Below are 21,171 nucleotides of genomic sequence, written 5' to 3' on the forward strand. Positions count from 1 at the left end.
CCTCACCTGCAGAAGTCAGAGTCGGAAGAGACAGAAGCACAGAAGCCCCACGTGAAGCTTAGGCGGACAGTCTCCGAAGCCCCCCGGCCGGCCTCCACCCCCCCTGTCATCGCCTCGGGGGTGAAGGACGAGGACGATGAGGAGAAAATCATTGCAGAGCTGGAGGTATGGGCAGTTTTGGAAAGAAGCAAATTATGGGATGGATACACATTTAAAGAGCATTCCAAGATATGTGCAGGGGACTGTAGGGAACTGAAAAATTACTGTTACTGTAACGATGGAGTGATGATCTACAAAACGATCTGTGTTTATTTAATGCTCTCTTCCTTCAGCAACTGCCACACAGTGCCGCAGGATGGCTTAGGAAGCCAGACCCGACCCAAATAATTATCCGTCATAACAGAATATGCAGCAGTCGTTTTATGGTGCAAGCCCTAGGACAATGCACCCTATTGCTGTAAAAGGCTAAACACAATGAAAAGCTTGGCAGAGTACGGAGGCATCAATACACCTGCATGCACAAACAATAACCACGCCTGTATCCATCAAAGTGAAGAGTGTAGGTGTCGCTCTAACACTGCGGTGTTACAAGGCCACTGTGGTGATTCGGGCTGATGAACAACATGCCATCAAATACAACGGGCCAGATGTATTTTCAACTAGCTCTTAAGGAATGACCCTTCTTGTGCTAAATGGTTTTTCAGAGTTTAATCTTTCAGCGATTAATCGACTGTTGAGGTTTTTAATGGCCATTTTTTGTCCTTCTCTCCTTTTTAATCCTGCTAGAATTGGTGTAAGAATAAGCTATGAAGATTAAACAGCCTTGTACCTGTTTATAGTCTCATGATCCAAGTGTCTGAGACAGTTAACTGTGTCTGAGGGAATGACCAAGGCTTAATGGGCAGTATTTATCTTGCATTCTCTTAAAGCAGCTCTTAAGGGAATAGTTCAGTATTACAGTGCCAAGTCATTTTTTTTTTCATTCTGTCATTATGATCTTAAAACTTAGCCTAAGTAAGTTAGCCTAAGTAGCCCAGTTGTGTTCAGGGCCTTTCCAGTGTCCTGGATAGTCAAGACACTGCCTTTACAGTGTGCTGCGCAGTCCTGTGTGATTGGTGTTAATTCCTGCTGTTCGCTCACAGTGTTTCCACCCTGGCAGGTGTTTCAGAGAGCCCCAGTCAAAGCCAAAGTTTCCCCTCCCCACTCCCTGCCCAGCACCCTCCGCAGAGCCACGGCCCCCCCCAGCCTGGAGCTGTGGCCCCCAGGGGCCCCGGGAAGGAAGGTAACAGGCTTGTGTGGACGGCAGCCTCCGAGGCCCTCTGCCTCACCTCTGCACTCTGCCTCCTTCCTCTCCCAACTCAACTAACCTGCAGGGGGATTCAGCCAAGAGCCACAGCACCTGTGTGTGATCCCTGTAAATCAGGACACACTGCTTTCATGCGTGCACAGTTTGCATCACCACCCTATATAATATCTGCTGAACAGAACATAGAGTCACAACATATGGTTTTTCAGTGTTTCCCCGTTGCTACTTCATACTGATTGGAGTCTTATACTGCAGTTGTCTCCAGTGTTGGCATATTCCGTTGAGAGCTGCAGATTGTTAACTTGGCTGACCCTATTTTAAATGTATCAGAAACTGCAAAGCAAATATTGCTGTTGCCCAGGAATTTTCCTTGTCTTCAGCTATTCAGTTTGTTACAAAGCAGTGCTGTGTTTTCTGTTTGAGTCCCCGCTTCTGTCTTTACAAACTAGATCTTCTCTTTTTGCCTAACTGATCCCATTCAAACCATCAGCTGTCATAACGGCTACAAGGCTTCATACTAACCTGGTAACGACACATTTTTTGTGTGCTCCTACTGTCATCTCTAACTCGGACAACAGACAATCAAAGATGCTCTGTCATTGAAACACGGTGAGGTAGTGCACATGGAGATGCGGATCTCTCACATCTATAGTTCACTGTCCAGCATGGATCTGTATCTGGGTGAACACAACCAGCACATGTTTGCCTGCACTCTGCTCTGATGTTTTATACAAGGTACTGTACAGCCAGTAGCTGGATAGCGTGAGATTTCTAGATGGCCCGTCACTTTAATAAACGCAACCTTTCTCCAGGGCAGTGCATGGAATCAGAAAGAATTTGTTCGTGTTTAAAAAGCGTGCAAAGAATGAGATGAAGCTGAAGACTGACAAGGAGATCTGAGGCCTTGAGTCATAGTCATAAAATATTTACTCCCATCTTACTTTGCAGCTGTTTTTTTCCTCGTAGCAAACTATAAGAGTCACATACATCTTCCAGAATGTTAGCTTCAGAGTCCTTGAAGGCCGTGCAAATGTTTCTTTGTGATAGTGTAAGATATGGAGTTTTATTTTCCTTGTTAAATAAAGCACACCAGGCTGTAGAGAATACACCGTGGTTATGGCCCAGTATGCCTTGTAAACTCCCATGCTGTGCCCTGTTTAACAGTTGTCCTCAGCAGCACTGCACACCACCAGCTTGCAGGGGGAGCTTGACTGCCTGGCTCAGCTCCATACCTGCACATCCTCACTGGACTCCCAGGTGAGAATCTCAGCTTTCATGTTTTTTAAAGAGATTTCTCTATTGCATTAATACAGTTTTCTTTTCTTTCTGGATTTGAGTCTTTTAACCAAAGTAAAAGCTGCCAGAAAACACAAACATGCCATATTTATACTTGTGATAGTATAATATATATCTAGAGATTATCGGCTCTTTCCCTGTCCTGTCTTAATCAGTCACATTACCCCTTTCTTCAATGATGTTCTTGTTTTCTTAAACATTAGGTCTGTGTATCCCTGCATGAAGATTATAAATGTTGCTTGACTTGAACCTTATTCAGTGTGTAACAACACTTGCAGAACATTTGAATAGCAATGACAATATATCTTTCTTTGAATAAAGAAACAGCAGGTTGACAGGGCTTGGACTCCTTTATGGACCTGATGGTGCCAGAATATTAAAACATTGGTCCAAGATAGTAAGAATAGTAAACTATGATGCTGTTCAACACAAAAACAATGCGGAATGCAACCTATTAAAGAGCAATCCCAAAAAGTCAGGTCGTCCTTTTCACAGAGAAGTACAACTCTGTTTCCTGCTGGAGTTGTACTTCTTTGTGAAAAGGCCTGTCCAGTCAAATTACACCCTGCTTCACAGAGCTCTGTGTCCTGTTAGGGCTGGTTTCAGCTCGCAGTTCCTGCTTTAATTCCACACCAGCCACCGCAGCTGGGCTGAATACCAGCTTCTTTTCTGACCCTTACAAATGTCATTTATCCAACTACAATACCAAGCTGTGCATGATTGCATTCATAAAAAAAATAGAATTGTGCTGTTCCCCTTTACAAGCCCTGAAACAATCTTACAAATAAGATACATCTGAAACTCATTGCGTCTGGAAAAGAAGTCAAAGCCTGGTTTTGTAATATATGTTGTTCCACAGATTTCTGGCCATGACAGTTTCCCTGCCACATCACCTTTAGAGAAAGCTTATTAAATACCTTTTTTGCCATTCATAGTGGAAAAAGCCCACATTGTGATGCTAACCTGGAGAGTCAGGCTTCATCCATGCAATAAGAGTCTCAAGCCTTATTTTAGAAACCTTCACTTTGTGTATGCTGACAATTTGCTGTTTTCACCAATGCAGTGCTGGTCTTGGAAGTCTTGTAGGTAATTATCGAAGAAGCATAAAGACACTTTGTTTCAGGAAATTTTACCATAGTAAGAAAATTTTATCAAATCTGAATACCCATGAAATAAAGTCAAAAAATCTACTTCATTTCATTTTACAGTTCAGATTATGTTTTTGCGTGAATCTTGGAGTTAATGATCAAAACAGTCGAAATGTTTGTATCACCTAGTTTCTGTTAGCTCTAGATGGTTACTGTATTTTCACTTATTGGATAATTGGAAAATCAGTATAGCAGGCTGATCTACATGTGTTTTCTACCGTTTCTTAATATTTGAGGTAACATAAAAGTAATATTATTATGAGCTAGATGAATATATTGTTATCATTTTTTGGTTTATGATTTTTGCTAAAATCATCTGTTCTTGCTTCACAGGAACAGGATATTCAGCTTACTAGTCTGTCCCTCCGTCAGGTCCCCCGAATCGTGCTGACAGAGTGGATTTCAGCCCCATCCTCCCCAACTGAGAGTGCACCTAGTGCAGCTTTGGAGGAGTCTGAACAGAGCATAGGAAAAGACAGAACTGGTGTTATGAGACCGCTGGACTATGAAGTCATCACAGCCAGTTCAGCTCCAAAGAGTACCATCCAGCCCAGTTCCACGGAGAACTATGACAAATTCCCTTTAGGTGGTAGTATAGAGTATGGAGCTGCCCAGGATGGGAATACTTTGGAATCGCACGTTTCTCAGTCTCCCCTGACTTCCATGGGTTCTCTGTCAGCTCAGGGAGATGCCAGCAAAGTCTCCATTACTCCTGTGAGCTCCCCAGGAAAACAACGCAGGAAACCCTTTCCATGGGAGCTGAGGATTCAGGAGTCTTTTGAAGCAGAGGGAGACGAGGAGGAAAGTACAAAGGAGGAGCTGGCCTTGATCATAACAGAGAGTCAGGTGGAGGCTGTGTCAAGGGAGGAGATCCAAAAGATTATCAGACAGGCAGGGGAGGAAGTTCAGGTCTTCAGCCTCCCCACCCAGAGACAGGAAGACCAGATTGTGTCGAGGCTTCATAGGACAGGGGAGGGAGTAAAGACCCAGCCCCACGTTCAGATTCAGCTGAGCAAGACCCCCCTGATTTTTGTGTTTGATGATCCGGTGGAGATCAGGACGGCATACAGGCAGCTGACTTTAATGATGGAGGAGGCGAAGGAAGATGACCCCACTGACTCTTGTAGTCCTACAGGGAAGCCCTTACCGAAACCAAGAACAGTGAGGTCACACAGGACCCCCAGTACCTCTGCAGTTAGTGGCAATCAACCCAGAATCAAACTACCACTGAGACAGCTGAGGGCACTGACCAAAGCCTTGGAGCTTGGGCTTCAGACAGGACAGAGGACCATACAGGTTGCCTTCAGTGAGGGAAAGGAGGCATCTGAACCAGAAAAGGCAGCTGATCAAATATCAGGAAAGAGCACACACAGTTCCTCCAATGGTCTTCTCCAGAGATCTACACCACACGTGGTTTCAGGACCTCCAATCCCCAGCACCGAGTGTGGTACTAGACAAAATGGTCAGCCTCCAGAAGTAGATGATGTGACATTGAAACCCAATGGGCTGACTGGTTCTGAACAGCACCGAGGCAGAAAGGTGTTGTCTGCAGATTCCCCGGAGGTGGGTCATGAGCCCAGGGGCACTGACGTTTTGGAAGCACGGTCGCAGGAGATAAGGAAGAGCACGTACCAGCAGCTGGACAGCTTGGAGGAGACAATCCGCGAGCTAGAGAGTACGCTGCAGGAGATCAGCACACACCCTTCAGCAGAGTACCTCTTCTCCAAGGAGTTCTTAGGCCAGCTGGGGACGGCAGACTGTGAGACACCCTTGGGCGCAGTATCAGGAGTCACAGAACAGACCAGTGGACCTAAAGAGAGCTTAGACTTGCAGTCCCAAACCAGAGACCAAGAGCAAGCATCTCTCACCAGGAAGAAGCCTCCAGTTCCACCAAAGCCAACCTCCCTACCGCTGGATGCTGCTAAGGTTTCTCCCTGGCCTTCTTTAATTTTTCGGCTGATGAGTTCTCCCTTCTTCCTCTGGGGCTAGAGTTCCCGATCTTCTGATCCCTCGAGTCTGTCTCTCTTCTTGAGAGGGAAATAGGCAGAAGGACAGAATTCCCTTCTTCCTTGGCATATCTGATTTTTGAGCTCTATTACTACAGTCTGTTGGCTTTCTGCTCTCTGAATTAGAACTCAGAATTCATTCTGTACAGAGTTTACTGATTTTAAGAATCAGTACCAAACAGTTAGTTGATTTAAACTCATCATAAAAAATTTGAAACAACCATGAAATCACACATCAGATGTGGATCTGCATTCACAATAATGGGTAAATTACAGACTATAGTAAGAGGCTAAAAATCATTTTCATTGAGGTTGTTGGCTCAAATAAGGAAATGGTTGCAACCCTGCTTTCAGATAACAGAATTCAAAAAGAGTAAAACCAAGAAACACATGGACGCTGGCATTCCATTAAGCTCTCACAATGGGGGAAGGCTCTGTAGGGTACCTTATATTTATGTAAAAAAGTAAAAGAACAGTGATTGTAGCTGTTATATGAATGATAATACCGGATTTACTTTTAGAGCTCTCATTGCCTGTGCAGTGCTAATGTGTAGGTATATATCTGATTGGCCGTGCAGCACCTCTTGCAGAAATGCATTTATAGTGCTGTGTGGGTCTCTTCCCTGTGCCATCTGGGCTCGGAAGATAAGCAGAGCTAACACTGCCCCTTCTGTAACTAATCTGTGGATGCTGTCTCTACCTGCTTTGTAGATTAATAGATGGACACAGTATCCAAGACCTATCAGACCTGTACCACAGGGTTATTCTGATTTTGACGTATTTTTGGAGTGTGTCATGTTGCTGAAGCCAAGGTTGCATACCTCTGGATGCCTTCTAGTTGTATAGAAGGTATTGGTGTGTTGTTTCCCTCCTGCTCTGAGGTGGTGTAATTTCACTAATTTCACTCTGTAAACAGTCCTGTCTATCAATAAACTGGCTTCATTTTCACCAATCTCTCTCTCTCATCTGGGTGAGGTCTCTTGATTTTATTTGCCTCACAAAATCTAGCATTTTTTGCTCTCCTGTATTCTGAAATGATTGACTCTTCTCCCCCTGTCTTCTGTCTGATTCCAATGTCTGTTTGCATTTTGGTATAAATACAGATTAATTAGGAGTGAGGCCAGCAAATGTTCCTAACCTTTATCCCAGTGCAAAAGTACTGAAGGAATACGTGCAGTTAAATAAAGCAGACTACACACTTCATAGCGCAGTAGAATAAAAACCACAATATAATCAAGCATGTGTAGAAGACACCATGAAATGACTGATCATGTTCTTGCCCTTGTAATAATATACTTTAGAAAAAGGTCTATTAGCTTGCCGGATTCCATGCCTTCTCTACAACTAACTGTAGCTTATACTGAACTATGTATCCTTCTAGGATGCACATTATAAGAATACACACACAACTGACTAATGCACTCACATGCCCCATATGACTCTCCCTGTGTCTCTCTCACTGCAGTAACACTCAAGCAATCAGCTTATTTAGTCCTCCAGAGGTTTTTACGATTAGAGAGGCTTTAAGTGATGATGGCCCACCCGTGTCATTGAAACTGGGGCTAGCACAAAATTGTGTCAGAGCTACAACAGCAACAATGACGACTGCAATCAGAGAACAAGCCAGACTTTATTGGACTTGGAGTTGTTGCTGACAGTGCTGCAGCTAAGCACTCTGTACTGTAAAAGAGAGTTTGGGAAATGCGTCAGCTAAGCCTGTCTAGACAGCCGAAGCTACAGAGCCTTTAACTGAGATGATAAATATAGATAAGAGAGATTAGGACTCAAGGCTGATGACAGATGTGACAGATTTGCATTCTAAAAACAAAACCTTTTGTCGGGCAGTATGAGTCTGAGAAAACATGCATTACAGGACTGTCACTGGAAGGCTCCCTCACCATTGTAGACCTACAGTAGTACATTATGTAAGCTCCAGGCCCTGAACTGAGTCCAAGGTGATCTCTGTAGTCCAGCCATCATCTGTTGGAGTCTGGGGTAGGTCATTAACCTACCGTGACTTCAATTACCCAATCATAACCAGACAATCTGATGCTTGTGGGATCATGATATCTGACAGGTAGAGGTGCATCAATCCTCCAATCAACGTTAACTCCCCCGTTGACAGTTTAGAGCTCACAGGTGAAACAATTGGAGGTAACTCAGCAGCGCTCGGTTTGGAGGAAAGCAAGGTTCTTGTCCCCACTTTGATGGTTGCGAGCTCTCAATCTGTTCTGCCAGAATGCCTGTGCTCCAGCTGGTTTCCAGACCGTGAGAGGCATTAACATTTATGACACGTACACAATACATCATCCAGATTCTCATTTCCGAGCATGTAGAACTAATAAGCACAATCCCTGCCACAGACGGCATAATCAGAATTTCCATCACAGCCGAGCAATTCAAAGAATCCTTACAGTGCTAATGAAAAAGGCATTAAGAATCCTTAATGGGTACCCCATCTTCTCATTGCTGTAGTTTTCATTTAAATTTCTGTCTCTGCGTAATTAAAATAAATACTTGTGCAATCATTAAGTATTTTCAAAAGGTTCTTGCTTTTAGCTGTTGAGGAAAAAATATACTAATGTGAAGGAAGTTTTAGCAGAATTAAATGTTTCTTGAGCATTAAAAAAATGTCTATAATTTCAATTAAAATCTAAAGAAGTGTTGGAAACAGTTGTTTTCCCAAGAGAAACCTGGTTAGACGGGATAATGAATTTTGATTTGTATTAAAATTAGTCCACTTGTTAGTTAATTGTCAAGAGGAGGTGCAGTTTGGGGCAGCACAATGGCAGGGCATTCAGTGCTTCAGTGTGTCTCCTCCGCGGCTCCAGGGTCATGGGACTCATGGGATCCTGGAGCATGTTATGTTATGGCCAAATGAGTTTTCCCTGGATGCTCCAGTTTCCTTCCATAGTCCAGAGGCTGCTGCCTAGGTTAACTGGCATCTCTAAATTGTCCTACTGTATGTAGGTGTGCCTTGTGTTTGCATATGCCCTTGCCTGCTGGGATAGGCACTGGCTTACCATGAACAGTATTGGACTAAGCTGTTATTAAAAATCATGAATAGACTGAAATTTTCTTCTGGTTGGCCTCTGGAGGATGCCATCTACCCTATCAGCTTACTGCCTTTTATTCCACGTATAATCCTACTATATACTGTACCTGTGCCTCATCAGTAAGACCCCTCAACTCTCTATCCCTGCTATTTTAGTTACAGGTGTAGCTAAACCTAATTGCCATCTTCTGTAAGTCAATTTGAAGTCTAACTATTTGTAATAATGTTGTTTGAAAATTATAAAGAAAAAATCCTTTATCCTTTCGCTCTATTTACAAAAATACAGCTCTAACATTGACTTAATATTTGCTCATTTCCGCCATCGGGAAGAATTCCTAGATGGCACTGAAGACATGTGTGAATAAGCCTTGAGGAACCTACTCAATAGTTAGAATTTTTCCAGGGCATATTGCCTTAATATGCATAAAGTAGAATTGAATAAAGAAATTCAGTTTTGATTCTGCCTGTTATAAACGAGGAGAAGAGGCGTGAATCAAATAGAGAATTTTTCCGTGGTAACTTGCCTTGTTAAGGAGATTAGCAACCTCTGTAAGGACGAGGGGTAGGGGAACCCCACCTGGAAGAGCTAGGGAGGAGGGAGGGATGAGAAAATTGAATGTGCGAGTGAGTAAGCAAGATACATAATGTTTATACGTAGGCAGGTGGAAGTGGGGGAAATGAGGGTTGGACCTCCACCATACTTTTGTTTAAAGCCCTATTAATCACTCTGGTGTTCAGTATGAATCACAAATTACTCTTGATTTGCAAACGGCAATCAGACATCTGCTTTTGAAATGTCATTCTAAAAAGACAGTCAGATCTCAACGATTGATCAACAGTTCAAAAGCGCAGCACAGACTCACATATTCCTCCATTCACTTCACACAAGTTTTAAACACAAGGCATGAGTTAAAAAGGTAAGCATGCGAGAACAGGACCCTACATTCAGGATTAGAGCAGTATAATGTTCATAATCAATCTTTAAAGAAACAAAAAAATAATTTTCTGTCTTGGCACAGCAGGAGCCCTTCAGTGCATTTGTACAAAGGCCAAGTCGCTAAGGGAGTTTAAAATCTGGTTAGCCTTAATGTAAAAAAAACAAGAGTTATAAGAGTTATACAGTATATACAGACTGCGTGGGTGTGAGGAGGAGGACAAGAAATTTATGGAAATGACTGAGTGAGTGACAGGCCCTTTATTTCTGTCAGGGCTAAAAAAAACAACAAAAGTAGAACAAATGTGCTTTAGGAGAAAGCAAGAAAGTGTCTTGGACTGCCTGCTCTAAAGATTTCTTTAAGGTGTCCCACAGATTTCATCCTGGAGGATGTTGTTAGGTATGAAGGAGTAAAGCACTCGAGCTGTTTTCAGCAACACTGTCCCACTGAATTTGCTCCGTAACTTGTGGACGGAGAGCAGCCGCTAAGTAACTGGCACCAAAATGGCCAACTCAATAACTGGCGGTTTCATAATTACAGGAGGCAGTTTTGGTGGGAGGCTCGACTCATCCCTGTTTCCCACCTTCACAGACGGGCGGCGGCTCCTCCGGCTCCAGCAAGGGGCTCCACTCCGCCACCTCCCGGCTGAAGAACATCCAGCAGAGCAGCCCGGAGAAGAGCAAGGCAGGCAAGCAGCGCGAGGACTTCCTCAAGATCCAGGGCCAGCAGCAGGTATTTCACTTCTGAAGGCCCTGCCGGACGAGGCCTCTCGGCAGCCGCACTGCCTTCACCGACACCCTCACTAGTGTTTACTACTGTGCCGTTGACAAACCCAGCCTGCTGGGAGGCCCTGAACAGCGGGCGGTTTGCTGGCTGGACACCATGTTGACTCTGTATCGCTTAACAGGGAAAGAGACCTGCAGTTTGCCCAAGCAGAGTAGTTGCCAACTACCAGTCCTGTGTGTTCTGATATGTGACACACGGGTTCTAATGCTCTTGAAATTATCTAAAGCCAAAACAGGCAACACAGGGTAACTGCGTCATAACTGCTGCAGTGTTTTCAGGGACACTGAAATCATTGTGGCACGGCGAGCTGATGTGGTGTCCAGTGTTAGCACCTCTGATCTCTTGGCCTTGGAGCTTGAGGTTGCAATGGAGCAGCACAAGAAGCTATTTGGCACTGTTCACCCATTGCAGCCATATGCTACCTTTTCTTGATGTTTTTTGTATCACGCTTATTTACCCAGCTTTGCAAAAAAAAAATTGGTGAAGAAGAATGCAGTACAGAACGTTTGCCGGTCAACATAGTGTTGTGCTGTACTTCTCCAGCTCCCCGTACAGCATGACACTGCCCTGTCAGTAAACAGCCTTTCTAGACATTGGATTCCATTTGTAAAAAAGCAATATTTCAGTGCAGACATGGCACTGTCTGAAGTAGCACCATTCACAAGGGCACTGTCAATGTGGAGTGTAGCCTGTGATGGAATAGATGTAATTGCAGCAAACTAGCCAGCATATAAATTTTGGAGTACTACTAAGATTCCCTGCTGTATCACCAATTACTGGAGCTTGTGTTAGAAGTCAAATACACACATCAAAATGGACACATTAAGTTGCATAGAAATTCATCGTAATCACTTCGCTACGAGGGCAAGAACCAAACTTTTTCTTTAAGATTATTGATGGGAGGTTCTTTTTTTTATGAGGCTATGTCCGTCTTCAGCTATTTCTGAATTCAGTTTGAATGTTGACATTTCCGTATATGTGTGCCCACTGGTTATGATGCCAGATGTTTGTTGAGACAAGCTCAGCATTTAACAGATTTCCAAATAGCTACACAAGTAAAGAAAGCCAAACCAAGAACAGACGAGGGAAGTACAACTGAAACACTGTGAGCAGGGTTAGGAAACCTCTTAACATCCCCTGTTCAAACAAAAAGAATATCATTTTGAAATTTTTAAAATGTTTTTACAAATTTAAATACACAAAGAGGTGGAGACAGAGAGATGGAGTGAGATGGTGCTCAGTACTCCAGAAGAGTAGGAAGTGTAAATGGGATTAAACAGAACAGGACAGACCTTAATCAGTGCATGGCTCTTGTAGTTAATTCTGCTGCAGGAATGTGTTACAAGAGTCTGTTGAGTAATGAAGAAGCACCATGGAGGTACATTTAATCAATTAATGGGAAACTCGAGATTGAAGATGCTGTAAGTACTGCTTTAAGATCTGAGATTCTTTCAGAATGGCCTTCTTTGATTACGACTAGCAACCAGACACGGTTTCCAAATCCAGGTTCTGGTGATTCGTTGGGAGGTTAGCCTTCAGTCAGTGGAGAATACGCCAGGAATACAAGGCAGCATCCTGACAGCTTAAAAAAGAGGGTGGGGCAGATGGCTGGAACAGAAGGTTCCTCTATCTTTGACAGTGTCTCTGTGAATTGGCCATGTCTAGGTTAGACACTCTAGGATCTGCAGACAGCTGTTGTACCCGGTCTTCCTACATCAAGGCAGAGCTACGATGCCCAATGTGCTTAAAGCCTTGGCATTGCAGTCATAGATTAATACCTTAACTGCAACCCTCAAATGCATTGATAAGAAAAATTAAGCTTGAATGATCCCCTCCCAAGATCAGATCCCTTTGTTGGATTTGTTCAGCTTATTCTCTGGCACTGTAGATCTAGGTACTAACGTGGCTGTGTTGAAGCAGGCCAAAGGGGGAGTTTAATGGGATTGTCACACATTGTTCAGTTCTGGATTTACACAAAAAAACTTTATATCTCCATGCCAGCTGCATCTGCTTTGATCTTTGTCATTTTAATTGTATTATAGTCATCAAGATAAGCACTTCCAACATTTTTTTTAAATAGAATCTTTTGATTCTTAGTCGCAGATGGGAATATTGTAACAAGCAGGTGATTGTGAAAAGGAATGGCCCTTTTAGCATTTACAAAGGATAATTTATTGGGACAATCAAATATGCATGGTCTCTTTCACTTCTATGCTTTTAAATCCATAGGGGAATTTTCGCAGTCTGCGTGATGGGGCTGTGGTTTATTAGTCTGTATTGATATTAAAGTGAGCTATAATAAGACACTGCTGGTGCAATTTCCAAGATTTATGGTGAGGATGGGTCATGATGGTTGTACTGGGGGTGCTGAATTAAGGGAAGGCACAGGGATCTAAAAGGCTTGAATATATACAGTAAGTCCACCTACCAATCAGACCTGTCCTGCTCAACTGGTTAAAGTTACTGTAGTTGGTGGATTCCCAGGCTTGAAGGCAGAAGGTTATGGGTTCACACCTCACAGTGCTATGGACAAGGCTGCAATAGCTAACCTTTCACATATAGTCCCGGCAAACCTGTGACTCTTTGGGAACAGGCTTCTGCTGTGTTGGCCCTGTGACATGAGCTTGGGGATATGGTTCATGTTCTGTAACTTCGCCCAGTGTGTGCAATAACTGCTTGATTTACAGAATAGACAAAAGGTGGCCAAGCTCTTAGACAAAAATCATCTGTTTTGGACCATTGTATGCTGTGTATAAAAGGACTTTGTATAAAAGGTGTTCTTTGTAGCCAACTGTTTGACATGATGAACATTCTCTCTAAACGTACTTAAACAATGCGCTGTTGGTGCTTCTAATATGCAAGCTGCAGTATAAATGACACTCTTTGTTGGTCTGAGACATGGAGCACGATCAGTACCACATTCTAGCAGGCAGGATGGAGGACAGACGGCTTTAACTGGAATCTGCAAGCCGCACCATCTTGTCTTGATAGACTTTAGTTAGGATCAAATAAGATTTTTCTCAGAGTTGTGCAGTTGCCTCTCGCTTTTCCTGAGCCAGCCCAGGCTGCCAGTACAGACACCTGGCCAGTGCAAGTTAACTCCTTTAGGCGTACTCAATTGTCCCAAAAGATGCAGAGGACCAAGAGAAGGGAGTCTCAAATCTTCAGGCTTTCACTACTTGCTCATTTACTGATTTACTTTTGATTTTTCTTATATTTGGGTATGTGTTTTGTGTGGCATCAGACCGTTCCTAAAAAACAATTAAAAACCACATGATATACAACACCTGGCTTTACATTTCCTGGTACTGGCAGCTATTTTTTTTTATTTTTATTGACTTGACCTGGGCCGGGAACCAGATGGAGATTGAACGCTGACCACTTTTCAGGAGGTATCGGAAAACAGGGGAGGCCATGTGTGTTGAACTATTCACACAGTTTGTCTTCTCACATCGATGGGCCAGTCAACCGTAAGACAAGGCGTCACACACAGGTCTCCATCAGCCATCAGTCTTCAGAGCTGTTTTAACAGGCTGTCACGGGAAACTTCTGCATGCACAAGGAATCTTTTACATATTTCCAGGAAATCTCAGCCGTTGGAACAAAGGGTCGATCGCCAATGCATTTTTAAGTGACAGTCGTCAAAGGAGAGCATGGCAAAGCTGCAGCAGGATTGCGGATTTTGGGACAGATTTCTTCCAGCACCTCGAGATCCTCAAGTTTCCAGGTGGCAAAGAAAATCCTGAACTCCTAGCGAAGGTTCAGCCTCTGGGTTTTACAGACGATACCTCGACACCACTCCCCCCAATTCCCTCTCTCCCATCACACCACCCAGCCTACTCCCCTATCCTTCTCTGCCCATCTCTCATCCACTTCAAATCCGGACTCTGTCTCACCGCTCCTGTCAGCCATCTGCAAAGCTCTAGTCACCAGGAAAATCCCAACACAGGCTTATGAGTTTCATTTCAGCACATCTGCAATTGCTAAAGCCCAGCCATAGCTGAGAACTAAGAGAAACATGGGACAGTCAGTCAGCTTGCAGTGTGGAACAGTGAGATCAAGGTTATTAATTGGAGAGATGGACACCTCTTACACAAAGTAGCGCACCTGTGCTGTGTCCCATCCATCCAGGTTCCCAGTGCATTCAAAAGACAAGATGGCATGTACTGTATAAGCAGTATAAATGTCTGGATTTAAATATGCAATGGGGTACAAAAATGAAATTGTAGAATATGTAGAAGCAGTATGTAAAGCTAATTTAAATGTGCTTATGCAACAGTAAGTAGAGATCTCTCTGTCTTTATTGTCTACCTACCTCCATCTACACACACGTAGACTGAATACCTTTGAAAACCATTTGTATGTATTTAACATTGAATGTACTAATGGAATGGTACCTTTTGGAAAGTCACCAGAGTCCTTTTCAGTCCTGATAGTTGAACAGGGCTCATGGTTGTGCTATTATACCTCTAACTGTGGTTTCTCTTAGTTTGTCTGTTGATCATTGCTGCACTTTTGAGATAATCAACTACTCCAGTGTCTTCACAGCGTTGATTATTTCCCAGGTGTGATCCTGTTGACTGTGCAATGACTCATGTGTAAAATGTTGTGTGCTACTAACCCTTTTGCTGCCATGGTTAAACTGCACTCTTGACTGTGAACACAGATTCTCGTTGATGGTGTCAGTGGCATTTTTTTGTTTGTTTCAAAAGCATTTTCAGATGATCATTTGCACTCTTCTGTCCTGGGTTAAGTATGAAAAGGTCCTACCATAAATCTTGGAAACACTGCCACAGCAGTCTTATCAACCTGAACGTGAAGCAGCCTACAGGCTGAAAGAATAAGGCAGCGGTGGAGAGAGAGGGCTGGGGGGCATCATTTCTGCTCTTTGTATGATTAGATATCATTTCTAATAGCTGAACAACTGAACGGTGATGTGGCAAGCAGCTCCAGTAGTTACTAGCTCATCCACTACAGTTTGCTACACTGTCCACGATGAGTTGATTTTGAAGAACTAAATCTGTGTTGAGCGATCTCATGCTTTTCTTATGCAATGTTTAAAATTTGCTGTCTGATGCTGGGAGATGGGCAAGGGCTGGGGTGGGCATGCCTCCTGGAGCCACCTCAGGTTTCTGCTTCTGTAGCAAAGCTGCTGACCGTTGCACCAGAATTACCAGCTTTATTTCTGTTGATGTACATAAAGCCCCACTGTTCCAAAGAGTTACACTTGAAGGGCAGTAAACCTGAATACTCTTGCAGCCTGGAATAAACACTGCAATCTCTGACAGGGCCCAACCTGAATGTGTTGGAGTTTAGACTTTTCACAGAGCAGTTTAGAGAGGAGGAGCCCTGTAAGAGATGAGCTGTTTGCAGTTCTCAGTTCCTGTACTTTTCACCTGCTCATCCACAGATTGTAGGCTGTCAGATGCACAGCCCTGGATGGACAAGCAGTATCATGACTGGGCATCACACTTGAATGAATTATAGACTGCAAAGAATGACTACCTTTATTGAAGTAAGATAAGCCTGGTTATAAATTAGACATCATTATAAAAGATAACACCCAGAGGACATTTCTGTGATGGATCTGCCTTAAATTCAAGGTACTCACAGGACACCTCATTTTAGATAGTTTGTTAGGCAACTATAGGCTGGAGAGTAAGATGCTGGAGGGAGCAATTATTTTTGTCAGATGTGTATATTATTACACTAAAATTTCTGGGAGGGCAGAATCAACTCCTGTCTGTTAAAAAAAAGCTTCCCAACTTACACTAGCAAGAGAAGGCAGGTTGGTGATTCTGAATCAGCCTACTGTGTGACTTCTGTCTCTCTGCAAAATCACGGCCAAATCACACTTCTTAATCCTCTCCCTAGAGCAGATAGATAATGTCTGTTGTTATCTCTAGGATTAGGGATATGGTACTCTCAAACATGGTAAGCTAAAAAAAAAAGTTTCAGTTTCAATATGTGCAGTGCTTAGTGTAGGAGCAGACCAGACTGTACTGAGTACTGACTGTCTTATTGTTCTGAATGACACACTAGCCATGCCCTGTGTGGGTGTCCACTCTGCTTGGGCCACAGTTCAAGGTAAAATCTCCTTTTCTTTAACCCCTTTCTTGTAGAGATGTAGAGAACCATTATAAAGTTTGCCCCTAACCCATTGTGCACCCTCTGTGTTTTAACCCTAATTGTTAATTGTACTTTTCCCAATGGTGATATTCAACACCTGCAGTTGGCATAATTTACAAATGTGGAACACAGGGAGATCAGGCAAGCACTGAACGCTGGCTTCTTTTTGGATCAATGTCTGTGTAATTTGAAATCTAAACCGCTATTTCCACTGTCTTGTTTTTATTTCTGGTTTTAAATCATACCAATTAAAACATATGAATCATTACAATCTTAAACCCTGAACGAACCTGAATGAATGAATCACTCCAGGCTCTTTGTTGCTGGTTGTTAACTTTATTGAGCAACATTTTCCCATCCTGGAGGTAAAAGATCTCTGCTGAATTAGCAGAGGAGAATAAATAGACTGCATCAGCTGCTGTCTATTCCCTGAGGCAGACGTCTGGTCCCCCTGGAAGTACAGACTGTACTGATTGAGGTTAGAGAAATACATAGAGGTGTTTCAGTGTGCTGATAAAAGAAAAAGAACAGGATATAGTACCACTTCATATGCTTTATGATGCAATACTATCTCTGCAGCCAGCTTCTAATAATCAATAGATTTGTTTGCAGTATTACCTTAATAGCCCCCACATGCACACCTGTCCTTAACAGGCTTACCACTGTGCTCACAGCCCAAGTGAGTATTAATCCCATTATGTTAAATAACTGTTCCTCTAATGCATTGACTTCAAACACTTTTGAATGATTTCTCCTTTTACTCAGGAGCTCAGAGTCAAAAATATCCACATGAGAGAGGCGTGTCACAGCATGCTAGTACACTCCAAGCCCCGTCTCTCCTCTCCTTGAAGCCAGGAGAGGGTGGTATTGACATGGGAGCACTGGGGGCTCTGGAAAACTGTCTCAACACAAGAGAAAACACTTTTCAGCCTCACTCTCCTGCTGTGCATTCAGAGTTTTCCGGTAGCACAGCATCCAGAATACGTGCCTTTGATTTTATACTGTTATTATTGTTATTTAATTTCTATATTGTTAGAAAACAATGAGCATTAATCAGTTTAGTTATTTCCATGTGTCTGTTTACTATTCAGTTAGATATTTGAAAAATGAATCTCAGCCAACCACAGGGGCTAAATGCTACCACTATAACAAAATTTCCCCTTACCCCTTGCCCACCTCACCCTGGCAGTTGGGCAATTTACAGTCAAATCAGTAATGTCCAATAATTTTCGGTAACAGTACTCTTGCTTTTGATCACTGTAAGACTAAACTCTGCCTATGACATATTAAAGAATCCAATACTAATGTTAATATGGAACTGCAAAACCACCCTTTAATGATAGAAAATAATCATCTTAGTTGTTCTAAATAATGACTTTTTGGTCAGTAATGCCTAAAGCATAGCTGGAGGGCACGTCTGTGTGAGCCCCATCATAAAATGTATTACAGTGTCATGTAATACACAGTGGTCCACACTGTAGCATATTGCAGAAATGCACTGGGGTTTGCAGAAAGAGTTCCTATGATGTTTCAGAAACTGATTCCCCTTTGAGAAAGTCACTGGAGGCTAGAGTTTTTTAAAAGATCCCTCATTTTGCTTCTTCAGTGTTGATAACCCAAGGTTTAAATACACAAGTGCCCATGTAATGGTGCATGTGCATTGCACAGGGGTCTAACCTCTAATTTGGGATGTCTGTCTTACTAAACATGCATGCTGATCTGTACCCTTATAAAAATATGAACATTTCCAAACATGATTTTTATAAGGGTTCTTTATTTGGTGTGCTCTGCTGTGCGTACAGACTGCTCTGATGATGCTGCCCACCTCCCTGTTGTTCTCTCTGCTTTTCAAAAAGAGGCACAATTGTATCCTTCTGTTCCGCACAACTTACTGCTGACTTGAGGGCTTTTCTGACAGGGTACTCGGGTTCAAATAGAGCACAGGAGAGAGAATTCTCGTTTTGGATGTTGGATTTTAAGTAATGAAGCAAATCTTAGACACGCCAAAAGAAGTCGGAGTAATGGGCACTGCTGTTGATGAAGGAGGGAGAGGTAGAGCTTGGCTGTGTTAAGTGTCTAGGTGTCAACTGAACGTGTGCTGTGACCAGAGATTGAGGCTTTTCTGCTCACCTAAAAGATTTCTGTTCTGCATCACATCTGGATCTAATTATATTATTTCTGAGAGCAAATGGAAATGAGTACTGTGAGCAGCAAAAGGCATTTATTGCCTGCTGTAGCGCAGGTGCTTTCACTGATGTGAAACACTGTGTTTGGAGCGTTTTTTTCCTGAAAGGGTGCTACTTGATTGTGATAATTGACTGGGCTGAGCTCAGCCCTCTCAAAATTCGGAGTGCCAGCTCTGCCCCAGGCCTGTGTGCTTTCATTGCTGAGCAGGAAGAGGCAGCAGGCGCATGTCAAGCCTAGGCTGTGCCACAGGCTTGAGGCACCAGGTCAGGAAGGTCCTGCTGAGTCGCCTTGCTAGCTGTGTAGACCCTGCTTGCAAATCTGACACCGCTAAACTCCTACATCCTGCTGTCTGTACCTCTCTCCTCCAGCACAGCACCTCTGTCTGTCAGTAAGGCTGAGGCCAAGCCGAGAAGCTGATACTAAAAGCAGTAGGCAGAACACTTCTGGGAAATTAATGCATAAATAATTGTGAGGGAAAAAAGGAAATAAGATACAGTGCAACAGTGCTCTGCTGATTAGCATCACAGTATGATGAATCCCTGGGGAAAAAAGGATGCAAAATAATATCAACAGCCTCACACAGCATGTCATGGCTTTTAGGTCACTCTCACATCCACAGGTTTCCACTGAAATAATGATGTCTTCTCTCTGCAACAGCTTATGACGTTTTTTATTAATTTATCTGACCTGATTAGTTCTGCAGCATCTGAGATCATGCAAAAAGCTCTTGTCAGTGTCTTTGTGTCTGTGTTCATGTGCACTCACATTCACACAACAGTGGAGGGGCAGCACATCCATTCTGACACTGCAGATAACCATGACATTCTGCATTTTTCAAATAGTGGGCAATAAACACATCATTGCACAGCTCTGGTTGTTTCAGTCGAGTGCTTGGACAGATGACGTTTCCACAGATAGGCTCATTGAGGGTTGCCACCAGTTTGGGCAAATCCAGGCTTTTGATGTCCAGTGTGGGAAGAGAATCCCACAGTATATCCCCAGAAATATGTCATAACCTCACAAAAACCAAGCATGTGAAATAACCAAGGAGGAAACCCGTCCCCAAGACAGCAGAGATGCCAAATTTCTATCTGGGCGTTAATTGTGGAAATGGTGGCAATCCTAATTCAGTGTCAATACACAGATTTGTGCTGTTCTAGTCATGACATGCTGTGTAGCAATCTTTGAAAAATATGTAACTTTAAATTAATGTACTTTCTGCCTACTGCTTGCGGGCAAGGGTCACCGTGTAACAGAACCAAAGATGGAGTAAACGTAATTATTTCTGGACAGCAGTGTGTGGATACAGCGCCTTCTTCTGGCTGATTGCCACATTACAAAAGAAATCCTGTAATGCTGAGAGAGATGTATTCTGCATTTAGAGAACTTAAGTCTGTAACAAAGGGCGGCATGGTGGCACAGTGGTGCCTAACATTGTTGCCTCGCAGCTCTGGGGCCCTGTGTTCAATTCTTGATCTGCATGGAGTTTGTATGTTGTCCCCATGTGCGTGTGGGTTTCCACCCACCGTCCAAAGACATAATGGCAGGTTAATTGGCTTCTGAGAAAATGACCCCTAGTGTGAGTGCGTGTGTCTGTGTGTGCCCTGCAGTGGACTGGCGTTCTGTCCAGGGTGTGTCCTGCCTAGAGCCCACTGCTTGCTGGGATAGGCTCCAGCTCCCCCTCGACCCTGAACTGGATAAAGTAATCAGAAATACGATGGATGGAAGTATAAACAAACGCAGAAATTAGGGTCAACTGGTGTTGGTACTAAAGTCTTAAGTGAAATGGGTTGCATGTTAATAGAAATGTGTCATTTTGTTTACTTGAAATGTTTGGAAGGAGGTCAAACATCATGCATGTGGATTCTAACTTGAATTAATGAATTCCTGTGTTTATTCTTTTTTGTTCTCTTTTGTTTTATCTCTTCTTCTCTTGTCTTCATTCCCTCCCTTCTCCACTGACTCCTCACCCTCCACAACCTTCACCTGTCTGCCTGCCTGCCTGCCGGCCTCTTCACCACCTGTCACTGTCTCCATCTCCGGACACCCCGCAACACCCTGACCTTGTGCCCGTGTGCCCCCGTGTCTCCCCCTCTCTATATGGGAGTGCAGTGAGCGTCCCCGCCTGCCCGGCCTGACCTCCTTCCCTGCACCACCTGACGACAGAGCTCATGTTTCCCACTCCACTATTCTTGCCGCCTCCCAACTGAGGCCCTGGCCTGCCTGCCTACTTACTCCAACCTACCTGCCAACCTGCACACTGTAAAGGAGCTGCTGCTGGCCTGTTTTTCTTATTCCTTTCTCCAAGTGTCAGATGGGGAGG

The 21,171-nt window shown here is 43.5% G+C and overlaps 1 protein-coding gene across 5 annotated transcripts in view; it reads left to right on the plus strand.

Annotated features, from left to right (window-relative positions):
• srcin1a (SRC kinase signaling inhibitor 1a) overlaps positions 1-21,171 on the plus strand; it is a 62,281-nt gene that overhangs the window by 31,567 nt on the left and 9,543 nt on the right. For 2 of the 5 annotated variants that reach the window (XM_088906434.1, XM_088906435.1), the window contains exons 15-19: positions 13-165; positions 1,160-1,282; positions 2,471-2,563; positions 4,084-5,676; positions 10,287-10,656. In XM_088906434.1, coding sequence (XP_088762560.1) covers positions 13-165; positions 1,160-1,282; positions 2,471-2,563; positions 4,084-5,676; positions 10,287-10,493 — 2,169 coding nt within the window. In that variant the 3' untranslated portion in view covers positions 10,494-10,656. Of the gene's footprint in view, positions 1-12; positions 166-1,159; positions 1,283-2,470; positions 2,564-4,083; positions 5,677-10,286; positions 10,657-16,574; positions 16,620-20,960; positions 21,128-21,171 lie in introns of those variants that run through there. The other 3 variants (XM_088906436.1, XM_088906431.1, XM_088906433.1) reach the window with 3 other exon arrangements.

This window comes from Atractosteus spatula, chromosome 26, assembly GCF_055471065.1.
Source record: "Atractosteus spatula isolate fAtrSpa1 chromosome 26, fAtrSpa1.hap1, whole genome shotgun sequence".
Taxonomy (NCBI): Eukaryota; Metazoa; Chordata; class Actinopteri; order Semionotiformes; family Lepisosteidae; genus Atractosteus; species Atractosteus spatula.